Below are 15,313 nucleotides of genomic sequence, written 5' to 3'. Positions count from 1 at the left end.
TTTGGTGAACGTTTCGTTCTGTTGGATGAGGCATAGGGTGCTTAAGGGGTGCGGTGAGAGAGAAGACTGAAAAGGCAGGCAGGTGGACTAGGCCCTTGGTAACAGCACACCAGGCAAGATGGACCACTGAGAAGCTGATACTGATGACGGCAGTAACCCTCTCTGTTCCTCCTGCTTCTGTTCAGTTCCTATGATGGGCACCCACATGCCAATGGCTGGAGACATGAATGGACTCAGCCCCACCCAGGCCCTCCCTCCCCCACTCTCCATGCCATCCACCTCCCACTGCACTCCCCCACCTCCGTACCCCACAGATTGCAGCCTTGTCAGGTGAGTCCATGGCATGTGCCCCCCGGGGGGCCTGTCCTCAGTAACTCTGGGTGGTGGAGGGCGGACACTCTCAGAGTTCATTACACAGCTGGGGGAAAAAGCAAGCAGCCCTTCCTATGGTGGACGGTCAGCCCTGTCATCTCTGATCTGTGGAGTGGTCAGCAGTGTTTCTCTAAGGAAAAGCACTCTAATCCGTACGGGGGAAAATGAAAATGTGAGCTTCTAGGCATATCACTTTCCATGCCTGTTTCCCCGCATCTTCACTTACCCGCTTCCTCCTCCCTCACAGTTTTATACGGTCAGCTGTGGCCTTCAAAGTGGTGCTCAGGGCTGGGGATCCAAGAAGGGCAGGAAACTTGCTATCTCGCTCCCTTTCCCATTCTCCAGGACTCTTAGCTCTCAGCCACCATGGTCTCGTTATGTCGGAGTGGGATGTTCATAAAAAAGTTGTAATGTTTAAACGCAAAGACGACAGGGACTTTCAAGAGGCCGATGGCCACTACTCCTTTGCTATATGCAAAGCAGGCTCACTCGAGCCAAGGGGGTTCTGATAGCCAGAAGAAAGAAATGTATGAAGCCTGAAAGATCTTTTCCCACCGAGGCGAGAGTGGGTGCCAATCCACGCCTAGTGCACATCATCTGCCCCTGCTTCATGTGCAGAAGGACTCTCATTTGGCTGCTGGAACAATGTGTGTTGACCACCATGTGATTGATGCGGCCAGTCCTGAGCGGTGTCAGAAAGATGGCAAGGCGTGTGGCTCATGCCACCCCGCCTGTGGCTCTGTGATGGTGTCCTCACCATTCTGAGTCCAGCACCAGAAAGGAGGGGTCTGTATTCTGAGTAGGACAAAAATCAGAAAGCATGAAAGACTTCCTAGTGAGTAGCCTCCGTTTTTTCTCAGCCACGTGACCCATTCTCTGAAAACTTAAAGCAATTCAAGTACAGAGGCTCTTTTTGAGGTGAAGAGGCAGGAGGCAACAGCACTGGGAACCTGACCACTGGGCTCCTTCCTTTCACCCCCTGCAATGGCTCATAAGACACTTATCTACAGTGAACCCCTAGAATCCCCCCAATCACCTTTTGACAATACCCGCTCTTCAGGAATCTTCTGAGTTGATTTTAACTTCTGTAGACCTAAAGCTCAAGCCACTAACCATCCCCAACCCTCAAATCCAAGGCCTCCGTAGGTTTCATCTGCCCCTAGTCTCTCCTGGAGGGCATCCCAGGGCAATGATGTTGGGTTTTCCTTTATCTCGCCAATGCAGTTGGGGTGAACTTTCTGTTTCTGTTTCCTCCTTCCTCTTCCCTCCTCCCTCTGCAGTTTCTTAGCGAGGTTGGGCTGTTCATCATGTCTGGACTATTTCACGACCCAGGGGCTGACCACCATCTATCAGATTGAGCATTACTCCATGGATGTAAGTAACTGTTAGACTTTTCTCTCGAGTTTTATTTCTTCATTTCCTCCCTTTGGTGACAGCCACCTTGTAGTTCAGTTCCCCCTGGTTTTAAAATTTGTTATCATACCCTCAATCCCCAAATTTGGTGGAAGCCAAATTACCATATTAGAAAGATTCCCAGGCCTCAGCCTACATACATGACAAGTTTAGCAATCAATCAGTCTTCCTCAACTTGTCAGATCAGCCAGTAATTGTCTATTGCACACATACGATATTCATTCATAGTGGGAAAGAGGAGATCTAATTCCCACCTCCAAGAAATTTATAATCTCAAAAGAACTCAGAACTTTTTATATATTTTTATTAATCATCAGTATGAGACCCCAGGGAAGCTAGCAGGAATCAGGTGATATTATCCTCGCTTTAAATCATGGAGAGACAACACTATAATCATTTGTATGATGAGCTGATGACAGAACTAGGGATAGAGTCCTAAGGTGGAAGCTTCTGGTCTTTAACTCTGTTAACTGGCTTCTTCTGCCTTCCCTTAAAGTAGGACCTTAAGGAGGCTTCATCCGTTCCTCTTACTTAGAACCATATGTTCTCTCATTTTCAATTCTATTAAAATAGGGCCAAGCCATCCCTGATGATTGAGAAAAATCACTGGTCATGGTTCAAGTACCATCCGTGCTTTTTAGGAATAATGAGACTTTGGGTTAACACTTTGCCTCTCTGAGCCTCAGTTTATTAAACTGGGTTCAAAATCACTCCCCTTGGCCTTGATACTCTTTGTCTTTTGGAGCAAGCTGATGGAAGAGGACGTGTGTTTGTGCACGTGCTTCCTACACCACCTCTTGGACTGCTCACATGGGAGCTTGCATTGTTCTGGCTTACAGCAATCTGATTTTCCTTCCAGGCTTCTCTTCATGCCGCTCTCTTTGGGGTTTACTGTCCTCTCTTCCAGCTTCCAAAGGGCCTTCTGGATTAGTGGAAGAAGAAACTCTCTGCCTCTGCTGCTGCTTGTGTAGTTGGGATCTCTTCTTTCCCCTCCTTGAGCACCGATGCCAGAGATGCCCTTGCAGCATGAGAATGCCCCAGCCCTTGTGATGACAGGTGTATGCTGCACTGCCCCATGTGCCCACCCCTCTCCACCCCACACGTCACTCTGGCTGCTGCTCCCTGATGGAATATGTTATAAGTGCAAACTATAAAGCTTTAGTAGTGAGTTTCAACAGGTTTCGGGTAACTTTACAATGAAGCCCATCCATTGAGGAGAAGAGGGTTGCCCTGTCTTGGACAGTCCTACATGATAGAACAGGGAGTTTGTCCCTTCCCCATTTTTTTTTTTTAAAGTTATGCCATCCACTTGCTCCCTGTCCCCCTTGGGAAGTATGTCAAGACTCTCCCTTGGCTATTATGATCTGCATATGTTCTCCACAAGTCCATCTCTGCTGGTGTTGGCTAGGTCTTGTGCCAGTCTCTGGACCACAACTTCCTCACCTGTCATAAGTTAAAACCTACCTGGAGAATCATGGAAATTGAGGGAGTCCAGTTTATAAAGTTCGGGACTTGTTGAGAGCTCCAGAAGCATAAAGAGTTAGACTTACTCATCTCCATGTGGATTGCCTTCTTTATGGTGTAGTCTTCTGCCAGAATGAGAAATCAGAGTGCCCATACTGGAAACTTCCAAACTGGGAAGTAGTTGGGAAGCTATCTCATTTCTGCATCCTTGCCTCAGCTTCTTCCATCTCATTACTGGAAGTAGAAACTTCTTTTCCAGCTTGTCTCTCAATACCTGTCTGAGTCATTTGGCATCTCTTCCTGGAAAAAGAATGTGGTTCCATTTGGGAGTTTTCATAAGTATCCCCTCTAAGATGCCGAGATGGGTTAATAATAGTATGGCAATAATGCAAATAGTTAAGATTTAGATAGTGTTCCTTATAATTGGCCAAGCACTTTCACATCCATAATCACACATGAGCCCACAACGTGTGTTGATGTAAAAAGGAGTTTGATCCCATTTTACCAATGAAGAAACTGAGGCCAGTAGGGAAAAAGTGACTTGATGAAGGTCTAGAGCCATTCAGTGACAGAATAAGAACCTCTGTCAAGGTCTTCTTACTCCAAAGTGCTCTTTCTACATACCATGCGGTTCTGTAAAACAGACAGACAAAAAACAAAAACATGAGCCATCACTGAAACAAGCTAATGAAGAGATCATGCAGATAAATGTAAGAAATGTCAACACAGATAGATAGTTAAGCTTGAGCGTATCTACCCCCATTCATAGAGCATGGATGCATACTCTGCATTTTGGATACCCTGGTTTATCCAAACACCAAGAGACCTTCTGGCCATTAGGGCAGTTTTAGGGTTGGAAGCTGTCCTGAGTCCCCATTTCATTTACTTAGCTGTGTAACTTCAGACTTAACCTCTCTGATCTTCCGCTTTGCGACCTATAAGGCAGGTACAATACTATCTGCCACTAATGTGAACATTAAATGAGATCACGTATGTAAAATAATTAGTTCAGTGCCTGGTATATAGAGAATCTTCATTACCTATTAGTAAACTTTTCTTCTCATCTACTCATTTGAGCAGTGGTGATGTTCCATTGATATTTCTTCTTCTAGTGTCTAGCAGGTAGATTTAATCATTGGACAGTACCTTTGTCTCATGTTTTTTAGCATTTTTGCCCTCTGATCTAACTGTCCCTACTTTACCAGTAAAAAAAAAAAAAAAAACAGAATAGTAGAGAGCAAGTGGGGGTTTATCCACAAGCAGAAATGGCACCTCAAGGCTGTGCCTTTTGCTTAGTTACAAATAATGGCAAAGGTTGTCGGAGAGTTAATTTGATTTTCCAATTTAGAGATCAATGAATTCAGGACAGTTACCTCAGAACACTGGGGAATGATTAAGTGATGCGGACTAACTTGTCAGTGCTTCCCAGTGGTCCTAAGTCTCCCTGCTTCGCTTCCCTTCCCTATTGCACAGGATTTGGCAAGTCTAAAAATCCCTGAGCAATTCAGACACGCCATCTGGAAGGGCATCCTGGATCACCGGCAGCTCCACGACTTCTCCTCCCCTCCCCACCTCCTGAGGACCCCAAGCGGTGCCTCTACCGTCAGCGTGGGCTCCAGTGAGACCCGGGGCGAGCGCGTTATTGACGCCGTCCGCTTTACCCTGCGCCAGACCATCTCCTTCCCGCCCCGCGATGAGTGGAATGACTTCAACTTCGACATGGATGCTCGCCGCAACAAGCAACAGCGCATCAAAGAAGAGGGGGAGTGAGCATCACCCTGTGAACTCTTCCCATCCTCTCCCCATGTGTGTCTGCCGCCCTACAAGGCACTAGTGCTTGACCTTCAAAGCGTTCTCCCTAGCTCTTCTCCTTCCTCTTCTCAGTCTGGTTTCTTAAAGGAAGAAGAAGTAAGAGGCTCCCTTTGAGTTAATGTCCAACCTGGCATCTGATTCTAATTCTGGCTTTAAGCCTTCAAATCTATTGCTTGCAGGACTGAAGTTATCATGGCTAGGTGGAAGTGAGCAAAAGAGCAGTGGGTGTCTCCTTAAGCTGCAAAGATTTCTCATTGACTTTTATAAAGCATTTTCACCCTTATAGTCTAAGACTATATATATAAATATATAAATATACAGTATATATTTTTGGGTGGGGGACATTGAGTTTTGTTTAAATGTAATTTAAAGGAAAGGAAATTGAGTTGCACTTATCAACTTATTTTTTTAATTTACTTGTTTGGATGGACTATCTATACCCTTTATTTCAAGGGGTGTCACGTATGGTAATAGATATCTAGAGCTTGACGGTACATGTGAGTGACAAAAATGTCCCTTTGCTTATTTTGATGTTAAACAATTGCCACATCAAACCTTTGGATGGATCCAGTTGTATTTACCATTGCTTATTATATGGGTGAGACTGTATACATACATACACAGTTCTCTGTGTTGGAGTACTTTACTTTATGTTACTGGCATTGCTACTAGTGATGGTAGTTCACTTTGGAGTTATTTAGTCCAAGTACAAGAAAAAAAAAATCCGTGTTCGCACTGTCACAGAAGTGTGACACTTGAAGAAAGGAAATATCCTCTCTTGCTGTTGGTTGGGAATGTAGGTCATGGCTAAAATTCATAAAAGGTCTATGGCAACCAGTTCAAAAAGAGCTGATATGTATCTGGGTATATCAGCAACCCACTTACATTTAATACTAGATGCCTTATCTCTTAGTATTTATTGGGAAAACATTTGTGGCCATTAGAGAAGCCTTAAAACTAAGTAAGTTTCAGTACTAGGTTGACTAAGTAAGTTAATTACACATTTGCTACCATTGTTAGAATTAAGTTTGATTCGATTGGAATGAATGCCATCTATCTCTTACACTGAAGTCATATTGTCTATTAAGCATATCCAGCAAAAACCAGAATCATACGGAAATACTGAATCTCCACTAAATGGTAAGCAATCAGTGAGCCATGATTTGAAATTCTTAGAAGACCTTTTGAAACACAGATAATATTATTTGGTAAAGGTTTCTTTTGGAACTCCTCCAGTTATGTAAAATTCTGCAAGCAAAGGCTTGTTTATCTTTCTTTCTCCAAGGATTAAAACAGTAGTGATTTGGAAACCATAAAATTATGAGCTCAGCTTTCCTGTGGCATCAGTTACATCACGATATAACTAACTTTTCATTTTTGATCACTAAGCGTTTGACTTTCTTTGAAAATAACTGAGAATCCAATTTCCTGTCCATCTCTCTTCTGGACTGTCATAGACATAAAAACATCCCCACAGATGTGGGGATAAGCCTTCCAAGGGAGGTGTTGCTTGAACCACGTAAACACACAATTGTCTTCAGACTTTGGGAAAATGTGTAAATGAAATATGCCTGTAGATCTTTCAGAAAGATGCTTTTTTTCTTCAAACTCTAAAACCAAAATTTTGTACATATGCTAATGAGCTCTAAAATCCTTCTGTGCATTCTAGTAAAGGGCCATGAGTGCACACAAGCTTCCATTTTTGTTTTAAAGTGCAAAAGGGCTAACCTGGCTCAAAAATATGTATGAGTTTCATCTGAAAAGTATATATATGTTTTGTGTGTGATATTGCATACTTTGTGTTTCGATTTTTATTTTCTTCTTGGGATAGTGGGTTTTCCAGAACCACAGTTGAAACTTTTTATTATTATTATTGTTTTTATATTTTCATGGAAATACCACTCAGTAAGACGGCAAGGTAAAATAAGAAAATCAATGTCATAACTGTAATATAGGGGGATGGGAAAGTTGTTTTTTATTATTATTTTTATTTTGTATGTTAAAGAGCAAGTCCTTGATTTCAAAGTTTTATTGTGCTTAAACGGTTATGGGCATATGGGCACTGTTAGTTTGTGGAATAAGTATGCAGCTTTGAAAACCTACTAAGGGGAAGAATAAAAGCTGTGCATTGGCAATGCTAGCAGGGAAATAGCTTCCTCTACTGTCCTGAGTGTTTGAACAAACCGAGGACGACTTCTGAGCTATTTCAGCACTGTTCAGGTAGCACTAAGGACTCAGAGATCCCTGTACTGTATCATGTGTTTGGCACTAGCCAAGGCTAAACACAAATACTGGCCTCATGTCCTGGTGGCAACTTCCGCTCTTTGAGTGCATGAGTAGCTAGGATAAGGGGTGAAAGAGTATTAGGGACAGACAAGTGGCAGTGGGCTTAATGGAGTTCGGGTGGCCTCAGCTCAAAGCAGTTAGCTGAGGAGTAGATGATTGATAGGTTTTCGTTTGGAGGGGATTAGAAACAGAAAAGCAGAATAGAGTTTTCTTCATTAAATCCATTCACCTCTTGTTTTCTTGATATTCTCCTAAAATACAGTATGTGGGATGTTGAATGTTAAAGGTTGTGTTTTTTTTTATTATTTTTATAATTGTACAAAAATTAAATGTCAAATGTTTTATATGCTTTATTAATGTTTTCGAAAGTTTCTTTCTTATAGATGTGATGATACTTTTTTTTTTAAGCTGTGGTTGCTTGTCTTTTGGTATTTTGTGTAACGGGCTTTTGGTGAGCCAGAGGCAAATCTACAAGCCACCTGTTTGCCAGGACATGCAATAAAATTAAAAAATAAATAAAAATGCATCGAGAAATGGTGTTGATAGTGTGTGTGTCTGTCTGTCCTTTGGCTTTATTTTTATCATTGAGGAAGAGGAAGGAGACACTGAAAGAAACAGTACAGAGGTTCAAATATTGATGTTTCTCATCTGAGACCAAATAGTTGTTGTTATTTTTTTCTTATTTGTGCCAATCTATGAGGTAGAGAAGACCAGGAAGATATCCTCACTTGGTATATGATGATATACTCATAGGTTTAATACTTTGGTTGAAATCAGAACGAGTTTGCTTTGGAACAAGAACTGTAGATATATTTCTAATGTCTATTTAGTGACTTTCCCATGGCAATGACCTCAAGCGCAAATTACCTGGTTGTATGTGGCAACAGCACTGCAGGTGGTGGGCTCTGGGCATGTTCCCCTTTAAACTCTGTGCTAATATCACCTTTCAATTATATACATTGATTCAGCTAATAAAATATCTACTATCAAAATGGTTTAATGATTGTTACTAAAGAAATAAATTGTGTTCTTTTATGGGCTAACATTAGATGGCATGAACACAATTTAATACCTTAGATTTATAAATGACTATGGAATAACATTGTATATAATATATAGTACTTAAAAATATCGATTTGTTTTCCTGCTTAGAGAATCACATTACTTATATGTACATTCATATAGGCAAAGCAGATTCAGCTTAAATTAGGGGTATCAAAAGGTAAAAAATTCTTATTCCTTAAAATCTAGGTGATAGAGCCCCCCAAATGAAATGATTGATGATATAATGTTCTAATAAAAAGCTAAGAAAATGGTTAATTCTTGATATGCCATTAAAGCACCTTGGAATCAACTGTTGTTTACTTTTTTGAGGAGTTCTAGCCGTTCATGTGGACTTCTACTTCATGCCTTTTATTGTCTCTTAGAGGTCTTCTGAAGTGCAAAACAAAACTTTATAGAAACACTTTAAGACATTTTTAGGGTAGTTTTAGCTTCATAGTAAAATTGAGAGGATAGCATAGCTTTCCCTTGTAGCCTCTGACCTCACACATGGACAGCCTCCCTCCTTACCACCACCAGAGCGGTTCATGTGTTACAATGAGGAACCTGCATTGACCCAAGGTAATCACCCAAAGTCCATGGGTTCCACTAGGGTTCACACTCGGTGCTGATTTGCTATGGGTTTGGACAAATATGCAGTGACATGTGTCCACCATTATAGGATCATACAAAGTAATTTCACTTCCCTGAAATTCCTCCTACCCCTAAACTCCTGGCAACCACTCTTACTGTCTGGTGATCCTTTTGCAGTCTGCATGGTTTTGCCTCTCCCAGAGTGTCATATAGCTAGAATCCAATAGCATGGAGTCTTTTCAGATGGACTTCTTCTTTCACTTCGTCATAGGTGTTTAAATTTTCTCCATGCTTTTTCATGGCTTAATAGCTCATTTCTTTTTAGGGCTGAATAATACTCCATTGTCTGGATGTACCAGGTTTTTTGTCCTTTCACTTTCTGGAGGACATCTTGGTTAACTTCCAAGTTTGGGCAATTGTGAGTAAAGCCTCTATACACATCTAGTGTGCAAGTTTCTGCGTGGGCATAAGTTTTCAACTCGTTTGGGTAATCCCAAGCAGTATGATAGGTGGACTGCATGGTAAGAATATGTTTAGTTTTGTAAGAAACTGCCAAACTGTCTTCCAAAGTGGCTGTACCATTTTGCTTTCCCATCAGCAATGAATGAGAGTTCCAGTTGCTTTACATCCTTGCCAGCCTTTGGTGTTTAAGTTAGTGTTCTGGATTTTGACCATTCTAGTAGGTACATAGTGGTATCTCATTGTTTCAATATGCATTTCGCTGATGACATATGTGGAGCATCTTTTCATATGCTTATTTTTCATCTGTATATCTTTTTGACATATGTCTGTTTAGATATGTTATTTAGATATGTCTGTTAAAGTCTTTGGCTCATTTTTTCCCCCCAGTTTTATGTTGTCTTATTGTTGTTTTAACAATTTCAAAACTACTTAGAAAACAATAAAATGCATTTCTTGTAATTATCAGAGCATTTATATTATCATATAAATCTAAAATGCAGTGTGGAAATTTAGTGATTTTGCTTTCTTAGATCTTGAGACATTTTCTCTTTTTACAATGGTAGGAATTACTTTATTCTTACTTTTCCATTTTAATGAGCCAACAAGCAGAAGACTAACATTTTTAAAAAGGGAAGAATGGTGGAATTGTCCAAAACTATGCTAATATGGTAGCCACTTGCTACATGTGATTGCTGAGCTTGAAATGTAGCTATTTAAAATTGAGATGTCATCTTCATGGAAATATAAATCAAAACCACACTGAGATGCCACCTCACACCGGTCAGAGTGGATAAAATGAACAAATCAGGATACTATAGATGCTGGCGAGGATGTGGAGACACAGGCACCCTCCCACGCTGTTCGTGGGAATGTAAACTGGTGCAGCCCCTCTGGAAAACCGTGTGGAGATTCCTCAAAAAATTAACAGTGGAACTCCCCTATGACCCAGCAATAGCACTGCTAGGAATTTACCCAAGGGATACAGAAATGCTGATGCATACGAGTACAGGTACCCCAATATTCACAGCAGCACTTTCAACAATAGCCCAGTCATGGAAAGAGCCTAAATGTCCATCAACTGATGAATGGATCAAGAAGATGTGGTTTATCTATACAATGGAATCCTACATGGCAATAAGAAAGAATGAAATCTGGCCATGTGTAGCAACGTGGATGGAACTTGAGGGTGTTATGCTGAGTGACATAAGTCAGGCAGAGAGAGAAAGACAGATACCATATGTTTTCACTTATAAGTGGATCAGGAGAAACTTAACAGAGGACCATGGGGGAGGAGAAGGGTAAAAAGTAGTTTGGGAGAGGGAGGGAGGCAAACCATGAGAGACTCTTGAATACTGAGAACAAACTGAGGGCTGATGGGGGTGGAGGAGAGGGGAAGGGGGGTGACGGGCACGGAGGAGGGCACTTGTGGGGATGAGCACTGGGTGTTATATGGAAATCAACTAGACAGTAAACTATGAAAGAAAAAAATAAAATTGAGATGTGTTGTAAGTGTGAAATATGTATTTGATGTCAGAGGCTTAATAAAGAAAATAGCTCATTGATAATTTTTATGTTGATTACATGTTGAAAGATATTACTATGGATTAAATCATATATGTTATTAGAATTAATTTTATCTGTTTCCTTTTATATTTTTTATTTATTTATTTTTTATATTTTTATATTTATATTTTTATATTTTATGTGCCCACCAGAAAATGTAAAATTATACAAGTGACCTTGACTACAATTCTATTGGACAGCTGGCCCAGAAAGATGATGGAGTAAGAAACCCAGAAGGGTAGTGAGATGAATTTACTGTTGCCTAATTATCTAGTTTTCTTGTGTTGTTCTAAAGTACTACATCGTCTTTCAAGGAGGGATAGTGGTCCCTGTAGTCTTATCTTTGTAGTCTGCTTTTAGTTTTTCATAAAAATTCATAATCTTTCATTTTCTCTCCATAATGGCAAGTAAATTAAAATTGACATAAAAAGATGTTTCAAAATTATTATTAAATCAGGAGATGAATATAAAGAGAAAGCACCACTTTGGACTCTGATGATGATGGTGAGGTTGATTAAGTTAAATGTCAGACTGAGCTTTCATGTGATGATTTTCTAGATGAATTTCCCCAACAAAAGGCTCAATGGCTGAGCAATATAGTCCTAGGGATATAAAGGATATATGGTACTCATATAGTTAATTATGCAGCAAGTAGAATTTCTCCATGTAAATTTTGGTGCCAAGAACTTGACCATCTTGTTTTTCTAAAAAGGCATGAGTCAACATTCTTTAATAATTCTTGTTCACCAAAATTTACCCAATTTGCTTCACAAGTGGGCAAATGCTGAAGGCAGTTATGTTCAGAGGTAACTGGGAGAAAAAAAAAATGGATGATGTAGAATGTAACTCATTGATCATTCCAGTTGGTGTTTATACATGCAAAAATAAGCCTACTTAAAGTAATTATATAAATGTAAAAATAAAACGTTTTGCAATTCTGGAGCAAACAACATGGTCATAAGCCATCAACTATTCTAAAATTTTTCAAGGATTGCATTTTGATAATACAGATGCAAGATGAACAATCAGAAGCAAAAATAAGCTAGAATGTATCAGAGATTTATTTGAAACCAGTACTTACGAGATGGTTGTCTCGGACTGCATTTAAGCTCACTCAAAGGATCTTCCTCATTTTGTGTATATGTACCACTAAAATCATGAAAACAACAAAATTTTAGTTTTACTATAATAAAATCCTTTTTTAAATTTCTGACATTTTTCACTCTGCCTTTATTCTTCTGTATTTCATTCATAAAATTACTAAAATATTTTAAAAGAATTAGACTCAGGTGATAATGGGCAATGACATTTTATTCCTGCTATAATGTTGGTTATCCAAATAACTTGCTAATATTAACAATTATAGAACGAAAACTTAATGCCAATTAAGCTTTCTTGATTTATCTAAAATTTGCATAGGACTTCTTAGGCCCAGGGACCATATTTCTGCTTTTGGGTGTACTGTTTGGATTATTTAGGAAGGTAACCCAGGGATCCCAGTTGGTATACAAGGCACTTCTGATAGCAAAATAAAAGTATAGAATAAAGAACTATGCATGAGTGGTGGGTACACAATCAGGGAAGATACCCTTAATCTTGAGTCCGGGCACCCACAGATTGGCATTCTCCCTTCAATTACTTTTTCTCTTTCATGTTCTATAGTTCTCTTACTAAATAAACTAGAACTTAAGAGATTTCCAGCCTTAAGTTTAGATTTTCCATCTCCTTCCTGGTGCTTCAGACTCATACCAGACATGGTTATATAAAGGGGCGCCTGGGTGGCTCAGTGGTTGAGCATCCAATTTTGGCTCAGGTAATGATCTCGTGGTTCATGACTTCAAGCCCTGCATTGGACTCTCTGCTTTCAACGCAGAGCCCACTTCAGATTCTGTCCTCCTCTCTCTGCCCCTCCTTTGCTTGTGCTTGCTCTCAAAAATGAACATTTAAAAAATGGATACAGAGATATACAGATTTTCATGAAAATACAAAGAGATGAGGTGGAAAGAACACTGCACTGAAATAAGTCTAGTGACAGGGGCCAAGTGCTTAATTTTCTGCACTTCAGCTTCAGCATCTGTAATCTGAGGACTGTGAACCCCTGGCATATATTTCAGTAATGTCCATTAAAGAGAGCTGAAGGATGTCCTGAAACAACTGCCAAAGTAGATGTGAGGTTATAGTTTTAAGACAAATTACAGTCACTATATATGTATACAGACACACACACACACACACACGATAAGAATAGTTTATGACTGTAAAGTATAGAGTTGTTTTTTTTTTTTACTATTTATTTCTGAGAGAGAGAAAGAGAGAGACAGACAGACAGACAGACAGCATGAGCAGGGGATGGTCAGAGAGAGAGAGAGGCGGACACAGAATCCGAAACAGGCTCCAGGCTCTGACTAGCTATCAGCACAGAGCCCGACGCAGGGCTGGAACCCACGAACCGTGAGATCATGACCCGAGCCGAAGTCGGACACTCAACTGACTCAGCCACCCAGGTGTCCCTAAAGTATAGTTTTTAGAGTCAGTGTTGGGGGTGCACTTGAAATTTTATGAGCTTTGTAATTCCACACACTGATCCTGAATCCATATGCCAAGTGGGTGACAAGTACTGGCAGGTAGATTTCTCCTTTGCAACTGTGAACAGAATTCCAGCTCTCGGACCTTGGAGGTATAGTATTTTGTAATTCGAGTAAAAGTTACATGCTGAAGGCCAAGAGACAGGAAGAGATTTCTAGCAAAGAGAGCTTTGCACAGGGAACAGCAGATAGTATATTAAGAATTTTATGGTACTTTAACTCATCTGACATTTGCTCTAAAATTTGGGGAATTTTAAAAACTTTTGTCTTTAAAAGAAATTATAATGGGGCGCCTGGGTGGCTTAGTCGGTTAAGCGTCCGACTTTCGCTTAGGTCATGATCTCACGGTTCGTGGGTTCAAGCCCCGCGTCGGGCTCTGTGCTGACTGCCAGCTCAGAGCCTGGAGCCTGTTTCAGAGTCTGTATCTCCCTCTCTCTCTGACCCTCCCCTGCTCACGCTGTCTCTCTCTCTCTCTCCTAGAAATACATAAAACATTAAAAAAAAAAATTTAAAAAAAAAAAAGAAATTATAATGATGTGGAATAATGGTTTTCTATTTCTAAACGCTAGGTACCACCTTTTATAAGTTGATCCTTCTGCCCTACCATTTTGCAGCTAGGTCTGTATCAAGCTGTATCTAACTTTTCTTCAATTAACCAATACCTTCCTAAAAGTTAGAGAAAGCACTTACAATACCTACAGTCAAGAAGAGCCTGGATTTTAAAAGAGATTGAAAAGAAAAAAGAACACAAAGATCAACCCATTGTCAGATTCTGGGCTGTGGAATAAATAGAAATTCTGCTGTGTCATTCCGTAGGGCCTCCTGCCAAACGCATTTTGGATATGCTCAGAACATCTGTGCTCAAGGATTCTGAAACTGGAGGGGCATCAAGGTACCAGTGTGTCTGGTGTATTAAAACAAATCCTGGTATTTCTTTTAAAATAATGTTCTAGGAAATTAACTTTTGTGAAACTCACCCAGGCAGGAGAAAGCCCTAGGAAGTATATTTCTAACACTTGGTGTTCAGAGTGATTCTCAGGCCACTGGGAAGTGTGTGCGTGTGTGTGTGTGTTTCTTTTACTACTTTTGGGACGGGGGCCCATGCTTTCCTTTTGTCTTTTGCTTTTTCAGGGACCTAAAGTGTTTCGCCCTACCTGATTTACTCATTAGCAACACAAACTTGGCAAAATGATATGAACGTTATATTTGGAACATTCCCATTTCTTTGCCTATCTTCCTGTCTTCCTACCAAAGACCACACGGTATTTCGTTCTCTGTGCACACCTGACGTTCCCAGAAGAGTGGTGATTCCCTCTCTAGTGGATAGGGCTCCAGGGTTCCTTTGTACTTTGTCAAGAACTTCAAGCCATTTCTTGGAGGCAGTTGCCTGCCACCTCACTCGTATTGACCCCTACCTTCACACCTGTGATAACTTCAAAAGTCACATGCAGGACAGGAAGTCGTATCTAAATGTAGCCTTACCAGGACTCGACAGAAGGCATCATGGTGTCCCCTGGCTGGCTAGTGTTCAATGAGGATTCAGTAATCAATGGGAGTTCTGTCTTTTTGTATACTGCCCTTTTTCTTCCCTCATATAATATCCTATTCATGAGAACGTAGCTTGGCTGCCTCTCCTCTCCATCTTTCATCTCCTCAGCCTCATTACTTCTTGTCCCGGGGTACAATACCACGGTCTTTGCTCATCATCACAGCCTCTGTAA

General features: G+C 40.6%; 1 protein-coding gene across 5 annotated transcripts in view; it reads left to right on the top strand.

Moving 5' to 3' along the window:
- The window catches only part of TP63 (tumor protein p63), a 103,349-nt gene extending 95,464 nt beyond the window's left edge, over window positions 1–7,885 (top strand). For 3 of the 5 annotated variants that reach the window (XM_077754384.1, XM_077754383.1, XM_077754385.1), the window contains 3 exons: window positions 186–330; window positions 1,653–1,746; window positions 4,723–7,885. In XM_077754384.1, the coding sequence (XP_077610510.1) occupies window positions 186–330; window positions 1,653–1,746; window positions 4,723–5,019 (536 nt within the window). In that variant the 3' untranslated portion in view covers window positions 5,020–7,885. The remainder of the gene's footprint in view (window positions 1–185; window positions 331–1,652; window positions 1,747–4,722) is intronic. The other 2 variants (XM_077754387.1, XM_077754386.1) reach the window with 1 other exon arrangement.
- Window positions 7,886–15,313: the final 7,428 nt, after the last annotated feature.

Source organism: Crocuta crocuta, unplaced genomic scaffold (genome assembly GCF_008692635.1).
Source record: "Crocuta crocuta isolate KB4526 unplaced genomic scaffold, BGI_CrCroc_1.0 scaffold70, whole genome shotgun sequence".
Taxonomy (NCBI): Eukaryota; Metazoa; Chordata; class Mammalia; order Carnivora; family Hyaenidae; genus Crocuta; species Crocuta crocuta.
The sequence above is the reverse complement of the archived record's forward strand: the minus strand, read 5'-3'. Positions and strand labels throughout refer to the sequence as shown.